The 12,811-nt window shown below is 36.4% G+C and overlaps 1 protein-coding gene and 1 pseudogene across 1 annotated transcript; both read right to left on the bottom strand.

Moving 5' to 3' along the window:
* Positions 1–986: 986 nt before the first annotated feature.
* LOC104224632 (protein trichome birefringence-like 19) lies at positions 987–6,580 on the bottom strand. The gene is made up of 4 exons (XM_009776313.2): positions 6,122–6,580; positions 5,650–5,788; positions 2,393–2,682; positions 987–1,611 (listed from the first exon to the last, which is right to left on the bottom strand). Exons 1-4 carry the CDS (start codon positions 6,469–6,471, stop codon positions 1,086–1,088), a joined length of 1,305 nt encoding a protein of 434 aa, XP_009774615.1. The 5' UTR covers positions 6,472–6,580; the 3' UTR covers positions 987–1,085.
* Positions 6,581–7,051: 471 nt separating this feature from the next.
* Positions 7,052–12,212, bottom strand: LOC104224634 (protein trichome birefringence-like 19; annotated as a pseudogene).
* Between the last annotated feature and the right edge of the window lie 599 nt (positions 12,213–12,811).

Genomic DNA, 12,811 nt, shown 5'->3' on the forward strand with positions numbered 1-12,811 from the left:
AAATGTTCAAAATGCCACCTCTATTTCTGTAGGTTGATAAAATTTATAGCTGTCAAGAATGGCTGAGGATATTCCATGTGCTTTATGTTATTCTTTCTAGAGAGAAGCATTGTCTACTGAATACATCTCCTTCCATTTTCAAAACTGTGAATCGAAAAAGGAATTTTTCGAATCTACAGTTGGTCACAGATTTCTTCTCATGTAGCTAATGCCCATAATAGTTAGTAGCTACAACTACCTCAAGTTAATATACAGTAATAACTAGATTCATAGTCAAATATCTATAGATTTTGATACATAAACAGGGTTTGAGCAAAAGCTACTGGATTAACGTGAACTCGTAACTTATAAGCTAAATCCGCCCTTGAAATATTTACCTATACCTGGTGTTTACACTAAATAATATAATTTAATCTTATCCAAAATGAGAGGAGGGAAGGCACGCTACAACTAACATAACAACCAGCTGAAAACCGTTAGCTAGCTAGGCTAGCGCGCAATAGCTTTCTCTGATAGGGGCTTGCATCTTTAAACTCAGCGCAACCAATACACGGTGCTGCTCGCTTTTTCTCGGCCACTAGTAGCTTATGTAGTGGTTGGCATTCAAGTTTAGTTACAGAGTTTAGTTTATTTTTCCCTGTAGGGGTGTTTAGTTGGTTAGCAGCTATGTTTGTACGCCTAATAATTATTAGTATTACAATGACAACATTTGGACATTACCACCAAATGGCACGAATTAATAGTTATGTCTGGTAGGGACATTTAACCACAATCATCATCTTTTAACTTTTTTTGGGCTGTTGCGAGTCTGACTTTCCTGAATTTGCTAAGAACGCCCTATATTTGGAGAGTTATCGAAGGTTTTTGTAGAGAAATTCATCACATTAAACTTCAATCCTAGCTGTGAACGTAGTTCTTGTCTCCAGAGGTCGATGTTCTGTAGTTTCAACAGGTTCGACCAGTTCCACTTTTACATGAAGCATATGTGAAAAATTACTAAAATTTCAATAAATATTAACTTCTAAATCATAATTGTAAATGTGCAATGAATTTAATGGTACAAAAATAAATATTGAACCCTTTGCTTATAAGCTCCATTGTTTCATATATTGAAGCTTTTCCTCATGAGATCTCTTGCCCTCCAACTTCAACATATGAAGCAAGAAATCACTCCAAGAATCAATAGGACCAGGCAAACACCAATGAACACAATCATTATACAACACAACATTCTCATTTGGCCAATGTCCATATCTACTTGGATGACCATCTGGTCTTAATAACATGGCTTGTGTTGTATCCAACAATCTAAATCTCTTTCCCTTTTTCTTCCCTTCCTTCTCTGCTGCCTTAAATTCTTCAACTTGAATAGTGTATAAATCCAAGTGAAAACCCTCCAAAGTTGTTTCATTGCTTGAAAATGGTTTTCTCCTCACACAATTCCCACCATTATTCCATTCCCCACCTTCAAAATGAGAAGGTGCAAAAGTCCTAAGAAAAGTTATGCCCTTGAAGTTTGCCAAGTTGTTGATGGTTTTCAAAACAGTCCTAATTGCCTTTTGGTAGCCATAACTAGATGGGAGGTCAGTAACATTTGGAAGTCCACAGTACCTGCAGAGCGGGTTAATTTCACGTAAGATAACTATTATAATAGTAAAATCATAAAATTACTCTATGCCGCATCAATGTAACTTAACCTTATTTACTATACCAACAAAGTCACTAAACTTATCAACTGCAACAGTAATGTCATAGGACCTTTTCACGTCTGAAATTTACGTACTATAACAATAAAGTCGGCAAACTTTATCCACTGTAGTAGCAAAACTTACCCATCAAGTTAATTTACTGCAATATTGGATAAAGTTTTGTGACTTTGCTGTTGTAACTTAATCTTATCTACTATAACAACAACGTCAATAAACTTTACAAACTACAACGGTATTGTCATAAGACCTTGTCACGTTAAAGTAATTGAAATTTATCCACTATAACAATAAAGTAGGTAAACTCATGTTATAGTAGCAAAACTTATCCAAGTTAATTTCACCGTAATACTGGGCGAGGTAAAGTTTTGTGACTTTGTTGTTATAACTTAACCTTATCTACTATAACAACAAAGCCGTTAAACTTTACCAACTATAATAGTAAGGTCATAGGACCTTGTTACGTTAAAGTAACTTAAATTTACCCACTATAATAGTAAAGTCGGTAAACTTTATCCACTATAGTAGCAAAACTTACCCATCAATTTAATTTTATTGCAATGTTGGGTAAAGTCTTGTAACTTTATTATTATAATAGGTAAGTTCAATAATCTCTTTAATATGATAAAAGATTTTTATTATTATAAGCAGGTAAGGTGAGTTACTAAACTTAAAATTAGGTGTACCTGCAGCCAACTAGTTGGTTTTTCTCGTAGTATACACTGCATCTAGTAAACCAGTGGCCAGCATTGAGGATGACATAATCAAATTCTTCAATTTGGTTTGCCCATTTCTCGTCAACTTCGTCAAGATAAAGATTGAAGAGTCCAGTTTTAGTTGGACCATCAGAGTCTATATCTTTCATTCTGACCAAGAATGGTGACCAATATGTTGCTAGGGTAAAATTGTAACTCGTATATTTCCACCTTTTGAAGTTTTCATCTGGAGTAGTAGAGACATCAATTGGATATACTGCCTGTAAAATAAAAATAAAAGAAATCAAGAAAAACAATTAAAAAAGCCATGACTCCTCACATAACAATAGGGTAATTTTGACCATTACTATATTTTACATATTATAATAAGTAATTTACTTTATTAATTTTTTAGGCACTAATTCAACTTTGTATGAGCGATTACTTATAATTGTCTTTTAGATGATCGAAAAATTATTTATCGCTGTCGATTTATTGAAGTTAAACTCTTTTACTAAAAAAATTAACTTATATACACTAATAGTTTAATTTTTTTTGCACTATTCCACTCATTATAGGCTTTGCTTGTAGTTATCTCTAGATAGACTTGATGGTGTAAATTTTCTAGAACAATAGCGATGCATAGAAGTCAAACTCTACGCCAAAAGAGTTTAACTTCTATATATCCATCAACAACGTAAAATTTTAATTTCTTGCACTATTCTACACATTACAAATGGTTACATATAATTATCTCGTAGGAAGTCGAAAAATATAAAAACGCGTTAATAATGTCGGTGAATAAAAGTTAAATTCTTTTGCTAAAACGAATATTGAGACACATGCAGAAGCACATGCGGTGTTTAGCAGGCCCCGACTTAAAAAAAAGAAAGAAAAGCTCCGATCGATCTTGTTTATGTCAGGATGTAAAATATAACATATAGAAAAATCTGCTGATTCCTGTCTTTTTCTCGAGCTTAAATATTTTTTAAATTAACCAAAAACCATTTTTATAAGGGGAAAAAGATGGAAAGACCATGGTGTTGGACCTTGGTTGTCAATGAATTTGTCAACAAATCTCTGAAAAAGACAGTTATCCTCTCATTTCTCAACATTTCTCGAGGGAATAACATGTTAGGAACCCACGTTGTCATGCTTGGATTCTATCACAAGTTTGTCATTACGGGGTGAGAACTTCGGATCTACTAAGCTACCCAATCCTGATAAGATTTTACAAGTATATATTTATATATATAGTCTCTGAGTTAAAAATAAGTTTTACGTCATAAATATATCTTAAACATAGTGTAACAACCAATGTCTCAAAAGGCTTTTTTGGGATGCATTTAGGGTTTGTCCTTGGGCGGGGCACTTGCAATACACACCGAGGTTTACGAGTATGGCTTAGTTCTATTAGATTTATGTCCAAGCGTCCGACTATGCACCCTAAGCACGCCAATTGTTCGGAGCTCGCTTAATAATTCTTACGGAAATTATGTGTAAAATTTCCTAATTAGCACAGTTGATTCCCGAAATTCTTTTACCAAATGAATGATAAGAGTTCTATTCATCTATAAATATGAAGATTGAGAGTAACTTTTATAATGAGCCAGCATATTGCAAAATTTAATAACTGAGAATCGTGAGGGTGAATATTACTTCAAAATTAGATAGCCGAAACTTATATCTCACTCGTTAGTCTCAGTTCATATGTCTCACAAAATTTCCAGTGTTTTATTATTTTGATATTTGAGAGAAATTTTATATTTATTTATGAAGGAGTAATGTTTTAAATTATAGTACTAATAAAATTTCTTGATTATTTACTTTTTAAGAGGTAAAATGTGTAGTTTGATATATGCTACATGTTTATTTTCTATGAGTTTTTTTTTAAAATTATTTTTAACTTTCTTAAACATTTTATGTACTTTCTATATTTTTTGTGTTATTATATTATTTTATAAAAATTAAAAAGTTTAAAGATCTATTGGACTTACGCCCACATATCTCGAAATTTATGCCTCATCTCGTATTAAGTAAAATGCCCGCCTCATGCCCCTTTAAAACACAACAGTTAATCTATCTTATTTTCAAAGATAATGAACTCACTTTTTATGAGTAGTCATTTGTCGTTTCTTTTAGGTGATTTTGTAATATAAAAATTCGTTTTCACTGTTTATAAAAACTCACCGTTCTAATAAAATGGCAGATCGACCGTGCTATATATGAATTCACCCAAACCTAGCAATTTTTACTCTTGTACATGTATTCAAAAATTTACTAAATAGTAGTATCTATTAGTTTTGACCGCGAACAAATTAATTTGAGATATAGTACTAAATCCTAAACCCATAAGCTTCAAATCCTTATAAAACTGTTTCTGTTCTATATGATTGTGAAGCTGAAATGCAATATGATAAACTTTATACTAGCACTCTACAAGATTCCATTGTCGTAACTTTCTATTTAAAGTGAGAAGTACTTGTCCAAAAATTTGTTACCAATAGGAAAAATTATTTAACCCTTAAGCTTCTTGTAGTACTTTGCGATGGGTCTTTGTCATCCTTTTTTTTCCTTTTCTTTTTCTTTTTGATGATTAATATATGAAGTAGGAGAAAAGGGTAATGCCGTTGTTCGACTATCAACTCCAGCTCGAAAATCACTTTGAGAATAACGATAATTACATCATTGTTAATTTCGTATTCACAAGAAAAGAAATAGTATAAATTTCAGGTTCAAACCTTATTTGCCTTCAATAGAATTTCACCTAAACCTTGAAAAACGTCAATCTTTGGTTAACTAACCTTCCTCCACATCGAACCTCTATTACACTACAAGCTATGTGCACTTAACCCAAGATAAGCAAAGAAAAGAAAATTAAAAAGAAAAAGAAAAATGAACATCTATTTTTCTTCCATCTAACTAGAGTTTCAAGGAACAAGGTGGTTTATAGTATTTTACCAAGTATTTCTACTGTTTTATTATCTGTTTTGTAAAGTGTATGCACATTATTTAAGAAATACATTTAATAGCCTTAATCATAAGATCAATATTTGCTTGAATAATCCTTTATCTCTCATTTAAATATATCACTTAATAAACGTTTCACTAATTAGAGAAGTAATGGTAGATTTGCAAAAAATAGGTAAAGCAATGAATGTTCAAATACTATATGCAGAATGGAAGGAAAGTTGAGGCTTTAGGCAAATGAACCACAATAATAACAACTATAGAGAGGCAAATGGTACCTGAGACAAGAGACATATTAAGGATTGCATTTGGTTTCTTCCCACTGAATCTCCAACAAATGCCAATGACTTGTTCCTCATCATATCCAAGAATTGATATGGATTGAAGATAGGCAACTCACATCCCTTGGGCTTCCACCTGTTGGAAATACAGTTAAACCTCTCTGTAACAGCACCGTATATAACAACCATTCACTATAAAATTCAACTTTTTAATAAAACCAATTTTCATGCTATGTTATAATATGTGTTCTCTATAAAAGCACTTCACTACAACAACCAAAAAAATCTGAAACAAATAAGGTTGTTATAGAGAAGTTTGACAGTACAGATCAGATCCTCTATCGTTTTGTTTGAGATTGAGGACATAATTGTTGTTGTGCACGCATCGTTTTAATTACTCATGAACTAAGGGAAAAAGAAAAGTCTAAAACTAAATTATGATACATGTACTAAACTAGACACACTATACCTCCATTTCAAGAAGTCAGTATCAGGCCTTCCATATTTCATGCAATTTTGATGTTCATGGATAGCCCAACATGTCGTGTTCGTGTAATATGGACCATCTGGATTTGGAATCCACTCTCCTGTAAAAATATCACATGTTTCATCTTCTGTAAACTTTATTTCCATATCTTCCATATGATATGTTGGTGACTTTTTAGACTGATGGTTTACTAAATCTTTGGCATGATACCGCTTTGAAGTGTGGTGAAGAGGGATTATACCTAGAATGATGAATGTTAAAGCAACAAGTATGAATATTTTTGGGGTTCTTTGAGATGCATTAATGGAGTTTTTCCCACAAGGGAACTCCATTGACTGGAGTTTCTTCAATAGAGTATTGAAAAAGGGAAAGAAGAGATGGGAGGAAGTAGAAAGTTAACAATTAAATTATATTCTTTGTGGAAATGGTATCAAGAAATTAAACAAGGACTAGTTGGCACTGATATGAGACACAACCAACGTGCTAGTTATATAATAATGAATTTAAATTATATACCCTTAGGTGTAAGAAATTTTTACTCACGAGGGTGTAGCAGGTAAAACATATTTTATTTTTCAAGATTATAAAATTTCTTTACATTATGAATGGTTATACTAAAGCCAACCGTTAGAATTAATCGTACTAAAACAACACATTTCCCATAATTTAAATAAAAAAATTATTCAAACAAAAAGAAATATTGGAGAGTTTTCGTCAAAGAATCTCTTGCATAGGCGAAACCATGATTTGAAACTTATGAGTTTTGAACTTGCCATGGATATTCATAGCTCGTCTTAGTTAATGAGTTTACAATTAAGTATTTCATACATATATAAAGAACTTTGTAATACCAATGCAAAATCTAAGCAAAAGTTATTGGGTTCGCCCGAATCCATAACCAATGCTCTAGCTCTATCCTATCTCTTGTTGCTCCATCTTCAACATATGAAACAGGAAATTATTCCAAGAATCAATAGGACCAGGCAAACACCATTGCACAGAGTCTTTGTTCTTCACTTTTTCAGGCTGCAGATGCCCATATTTACTTGGGTGACCATCTGGGCTCAATAACATGGCTTGTGTTACATCCAACAATCTAAACTTCTTCCCCTTTATCTTCCCTTCCTTCTCAGCAACCCTAAATTCTTCCACTTGTGACTTATAAAACTCCAAATTCAAACCTTCCAAAACTATTTCATTGCTTGTAAATGGCCTTTTCCTCAAACAATCCCCACCTGCATTCGTTAATTCTACATACGGTCAGTAAACTAATTTATCCACTAGAACGTTAAAGCTGCGAAACAATTTTTTGTCACATTAAAGTACGTAATTGAACTTTATTCCACACTACAACAATAAAGTCATTAAACTTTACTCAGTAATACAATAAAGTAATATAACTATTTTTAATCACGTAAAAATAACTAAACATTAATTACTTACTATACTCGTAAATCCAATCACTATATATACGCATTATAACGACAAAACCTACTTATTAAGGTGACTTTAATTTACCGCTATCATGGTAAAGCCTAACGACTTTACTCTTTCAGTAAGTAATTGTTACAGTTGGAAAAAGGGCAGCCTGATGCACTAAGCTCCCACTATACGCGGTCTGAGAAAGGGCCGGACCACAAGGGTCTATTGTACCTTACCCTGCATTTTCGCAAGAGACTATTTTCATGGCTCGAACCAGGACGTCACATGGCAGTAACTTTACCAGTTACGTCAAGGCTCCCCTTCTATCGTTACAATTGGAAAAATTCAGGGAAAATACATAAAATGATCTGACCTGTATACCATTCTCCACCTTCAAAATGAGCAGGTGCAAAAGTCCTAACAAAAGTTGTACCCTTAAATTTCTCTAAACTGTTGACGGCTTTTAAAGCTTCCCTAAATGCCAGTGTACGCATAATGAACTGGGAATTCAGTAGCATTTTTTAGTGAACATCGCCAGCAACCAACTAGTTGATTTTTCTTATAGTATAATCCATTGAACCAGTGGCCAACATTAAGGATGATATAGTTGAACTCATTGACTTGGCTTGTCCAATTCTTATCAACTTGGTCAAGATAAATGTTGAAGACTTCGTCGTCCCTACGACCAACCAAGTTTGTTTTGACTAAGAGTGGTGACCAAAATGTTGCGATGATAAAGTTGTATGATGTATATTTCCACCGTTTGTACTTGACATCAGGAGTGGGAGAGATATCGATTGGATGTACTACCTGTCACTACTAGAATTCTGGAAAAAAGCGACCAAATCTTAGCGACCAAAGTTGGTCTGTCAAGAAAAGCAATTAAAGTTGGTCGCTAAATTGGCGAAAATAATAAAATAATTTTTTGATATACATTAGCGACCAAGGTTAGTCGCTAATTTCATCAAAATATTGACCGGACTGGTCAGACTTGCTTGGTCAAAGGTATACTGAGATTAGCGACCAACGTTGGTCGCTACAGGGGATCCACTTATAAAATTATAAAAATTATAATATTATTTAAAAAGAATTATAAAATATAAAATTTAAAATGACCAAAGTTGGTCGCTAATTAAGGGGTAAGCAGATAGCGACCAACTTTGGTCGCTAAAATGGGACCCAATTATAAAATTTTAATAATTATATTTTTATTTAAAAAAAATTATAAAATATAAAAAAATATAATTCAAATTTAGCGACCAAAGTTGGCCGCTTACAAAAATAGAGACCAACTTTGGTCGTTAATCTGGGATATAGTTCTAACGTTTAACAATTATATTATTATTTTAAATATTATATAAAATATAAATAAATCTGATTTAAATTTAGCGACCAACTTTGGTCGCTAATTTAATGTCACGACCCAATCCCCGAACCCGGTCATGATGGCGCCTCTCGTGGAGACAAGGCCAGCCAGACCAAAACGGAATACCTCTTTTAAACAGTTAATCATCATAAACAGTAATAACATATAATATAATGCTCATAAATTGCGGAATTTAACGATAATAACAGCAGGAACCATCCCGACACAGCCCAAACCAGGGTGTCACAAGTCATGAGCTACTACAGAATCTGCTATAGGTCTACAAAGTACGGAATCCGATACAACAGTCTGAAGAAAACATAAATGATAGAGGATAAGAGAGACAAGGGGCTGCGGACGTCAACATCTACCTCGTAACTCCAAATCACTGCCAAGCCTGGAAGGAATCAGCGCTCAGGTGCAGACTCTGCTATACCTGAATCTGCACACATGGTGCAGGGAGTAATGTGAGTACTCCGACTCAGTGAGTAATAACAATAAATAATGGCTGACAGTATGAAATCACGTAAAGGCACTAAGCAGTTCTATATCAAAACAGTAAAATTATTTAAACATCAGTGAATAAGGAAATCATGTGAAATTCTTTTAACCAGGTAAAACAGATGTAATCAGTATAAATCAGCTCCTCAAGCATTTTATTTCATCTATTCATACTTATTCTCAGTTCTCAATTCATATACTTCTCACGATAACCGAGTCAATAAACATATATACCGCTGCGACGTGCAGCCCGATCCGTATATCGCTGTGGCGTACAACCCGATCAATAATAATAATAGCCGACTGCGCTCACTGGGGGTGTGCAGACTCCGGAGGGGCTCCTTCAGCCCAAGTGCTTTATAATTGCTGCGGCGTGCAACCCAATCCATATAAGTAATTGCTGCGGCGTGCAGCCCGATCCATAATATGTATAATATATATATCTGCTGCGGCGCGCAGCCCGATCCATATCATATAAAATATCCTTACTAATGGGTCCTCGACCCCTCTCAGTCATTTAAAATCACAGCCTCTCGGGCATAATGTACGGTCGGGATCTCAGCCCTCATATCTCTTTCTATTTATGTTTAACATTTCAAAAATCTGGTTCATATCATTCTTAAGCAGTTGGAAACATGACTCAGGATATAAATTCTTTAACAAAGTAAGTGAGGAAAACCCGTCAAAAATCCCCTTAGGGTTCTACAGGTCGGCACAAGGCCCCAAGCATGACAACAAGCCCAATTCACAACAATAAAGTATATGTCTCAATCAAAAATATAGTAAAATATCATTCGGGATGGACCAAGTCCCAATCCCCCTAGCATTGAACCTCACGTTCGTCACACAGCGTGTATCTCTACTTAGTATAGCACTACGTTGTGCAAATCCGTGGTTTCAAACCCTCAGGACATCATTTAAAATCATTACTCACCTCAAACTGGCCAAAACTCTAGCTCGCTATGCCCTTGCCTCTCAAATTGGCCTCCACGCGCGTCGAATCTATCCAAAATCAGAACGAATAGGTCACAATATTCTAAGGGAACAAAGCCCAAGCGAAAACATTCAAAAAATATTGAAAATCTCAAAATTAGCAAAACCCGAGCCCCGGGCCTACGTCTCGGAATCGGGTAAAATTTACATTTTCAGAATCCTCATACCCTCACGAGTCTAACCATACCAAAATTATCCAATTCCGATACCATTTGGTCCTTCAAATCATCATTTTACATTTTTGAAAGGTTCCACAATTTTCTTCCCAAATTCCATCTCAAATCACGAATTAAATGACGAATTCAGTGATAGATTCATGTATTCTAGCCAAATCTGAGTTAAAATCACTTACCCCGACCAATTTCTTGAAAAACCTTCGAAACAATCGCCAAAATCCGAGCTCTCTAGGTCAAAATATCAAATAAAACCCAAAACCTCGTATTTATAGGTACCCCTCAGGTTTCCAGCTCACGCGGCCGCACCAAAATGCACGCGGTCCGCGCAAGCCAGTGCGGTCCGCGCAAAGGCAACGCGCGGCCGCACAGGCCTTCTTCTGCAATGACAGGCTTTAGTATTTTAGCCATAACTTTTGCTACAGATGTCCAAATTGTGATATCTTTACCTTTCTGGAAACTAGACACGAAGGGCTACAACTTTCATATTGGAATCACCTCAACATTCCTTGCGTATCAAAAGATATGAGCTTCCGAAGTAGGACCAGCAACCTGCAGCCTTCACGACCGCGGTCGCGGCCACTTTGACGCGGTCAGCGTGCCCAGCGCGAAAAGGAGCACGGTCCGCGCCACAACTGCTGCCCCCTCCATTTTCTAAGTTTCGGGGTGTCTGTACTCGCTCAAAACTCACCCGAAACACACCCGAGGCCCCCGGGACCTCAACCAAAAGCACCAACGCATCCTAAACATTATTCAACCTCGTTCCAATCATCAAAACACCTCGACTAACACCAAAAATCATCAAATCACATCGAATTCAAGCCTATGAATCTCAAGAACTTCCAAATTCCATTTTTGATAAAAAATCCAACCAAACCACGTCCGAATGACCTCAAATTTTGCAAACAAGTCCAAAATGACATAACGAAGCTACAGAAACTCTCGGAATTCCATTCCGACCTTCGGATCAAAATCTCACCTATCAACCAGAATTCGCGAAAATACTAACTTCGCCAATTCAAGCCTAATTCTACACCGTACCTTCAAAACCACTTCCGATCACTCTCCTAAGTCACAAATCACCTCCCGAAGCTAACCGAACTATCAGAACTCACATCCGATCCCTCTAACACATAAGTCAACATCCGGTTGACTTTTCCAACTTAAGCCTTCTTAAAAGAGACTAAGTATCTCATTTCTGACCAAATCCTGTCGGAACTCGAACTAATCATCTCGATCCCATAAAACACAGATAACGAAGCATAAAGAAGCTGAAATGAGGGAAATAGAGCGGTAACTCATGAGACGACTGGCCGGGTCATCACATCCTCCCCAACTTAAAAAAACGTTCGTCCTCGAACGAGTAAAGAGACATACCTGAAGCCTCAAACAGATGAGGGTATCTGTTCCGTATCTCCCGCTCGGTCTCCCAGGTAGCCTCCTCCACGGGCCGGCCTCTCCACTGCACCTTCACTGAAGCTATATCCCTTGATCTCAACTTCCGAACCTGGGGACCCAAAATAGTTACTGGCTCCACCTCAAAGGTCAAATCGTCATCCAACTGAACCGTGTCGAAGTCCAAAACATGAGACGGATCCCCAATATACTTCCGGAGCATAGAAACATGAAATACCGAATGCACACTCGACAGGCTGGGTGGCAAAGCAAGCTCATAAGCCACCTCCCCAATCCTCCGAAGCACCTCAAAAGGCCCAATGAACCGAGGACTCAACTTGCCTTTCTTCCCAAATCTCATAACACCCTTCATGGGCAAAACCTTCAGCAAGACCTTCTCACCGACCATGTAAGACACATCTCGAACCTTCCGGTCCGCATAACTCTTCTGACATGACTGCGCTGTACGAAGCCTCTCCTGAATCACCTTCACCTTCTCTAAGGCATCCTGAACCAAATCTATCCCCAATAGTCTAGCCTCGCCGGGCTCGAACCAACCAACCAGAGATCAACACCGCCTCCCGTACAAAGCCTCATATGGAGCCATCTGAATACTCGACTGGTAGCTGTTGTTGTAAGCAAACTCTGCAAGTGGTAGAAACTTATCCCATGAACCTCCAAAGTCAATAACACAAGCACACAACATGTCCTATAATATTTGAATAGTACGCTCGGACTGCCCGTCCGTCTGAGGATGAAACGCTGTGCTCAACTCCACCTGAGTACCCAACTCTCTCTGCACGGCTCTCCAAAACTGCGAAG

This window comes from Nicotiana sylvestris, chromosome 9, assembly GCF_000393655.2.
Source record: "Nicotiana sylvestris chromosome 9, ASM39365v2, whole genome shotgun sequence".
Lineage (NCBI taxonomy): Eukaryota > Viridiplantae > Streptophyta > Magnoliopsida > Solanales > Solanaceae > Nicotiana > Nicotiana sylvestris.

Coding starts and splice junctions, on each gene's coding strand:
- LOC104224632 (XM_009776313.2), bottom strand. CDS start 6,471: ATGGAGTTCCCTTGTGGGAAAAACTCCATTAATGCATCTCAAAGAACC. Junction 5,789..6,121: donor ACTGACTTCTTGAAATGGAG/GTATAGTGTGTC, acceptor TATTTCCAACAG/GTGGAAGCCCAAGGGATGTG. Junction 1,612..2,392: donor AACCAACTAGTTGGCTGCAG/GTACACCTAATT, acceptor CCCGCTCTGCAG/GTACTGTGGACTTCCAAATG.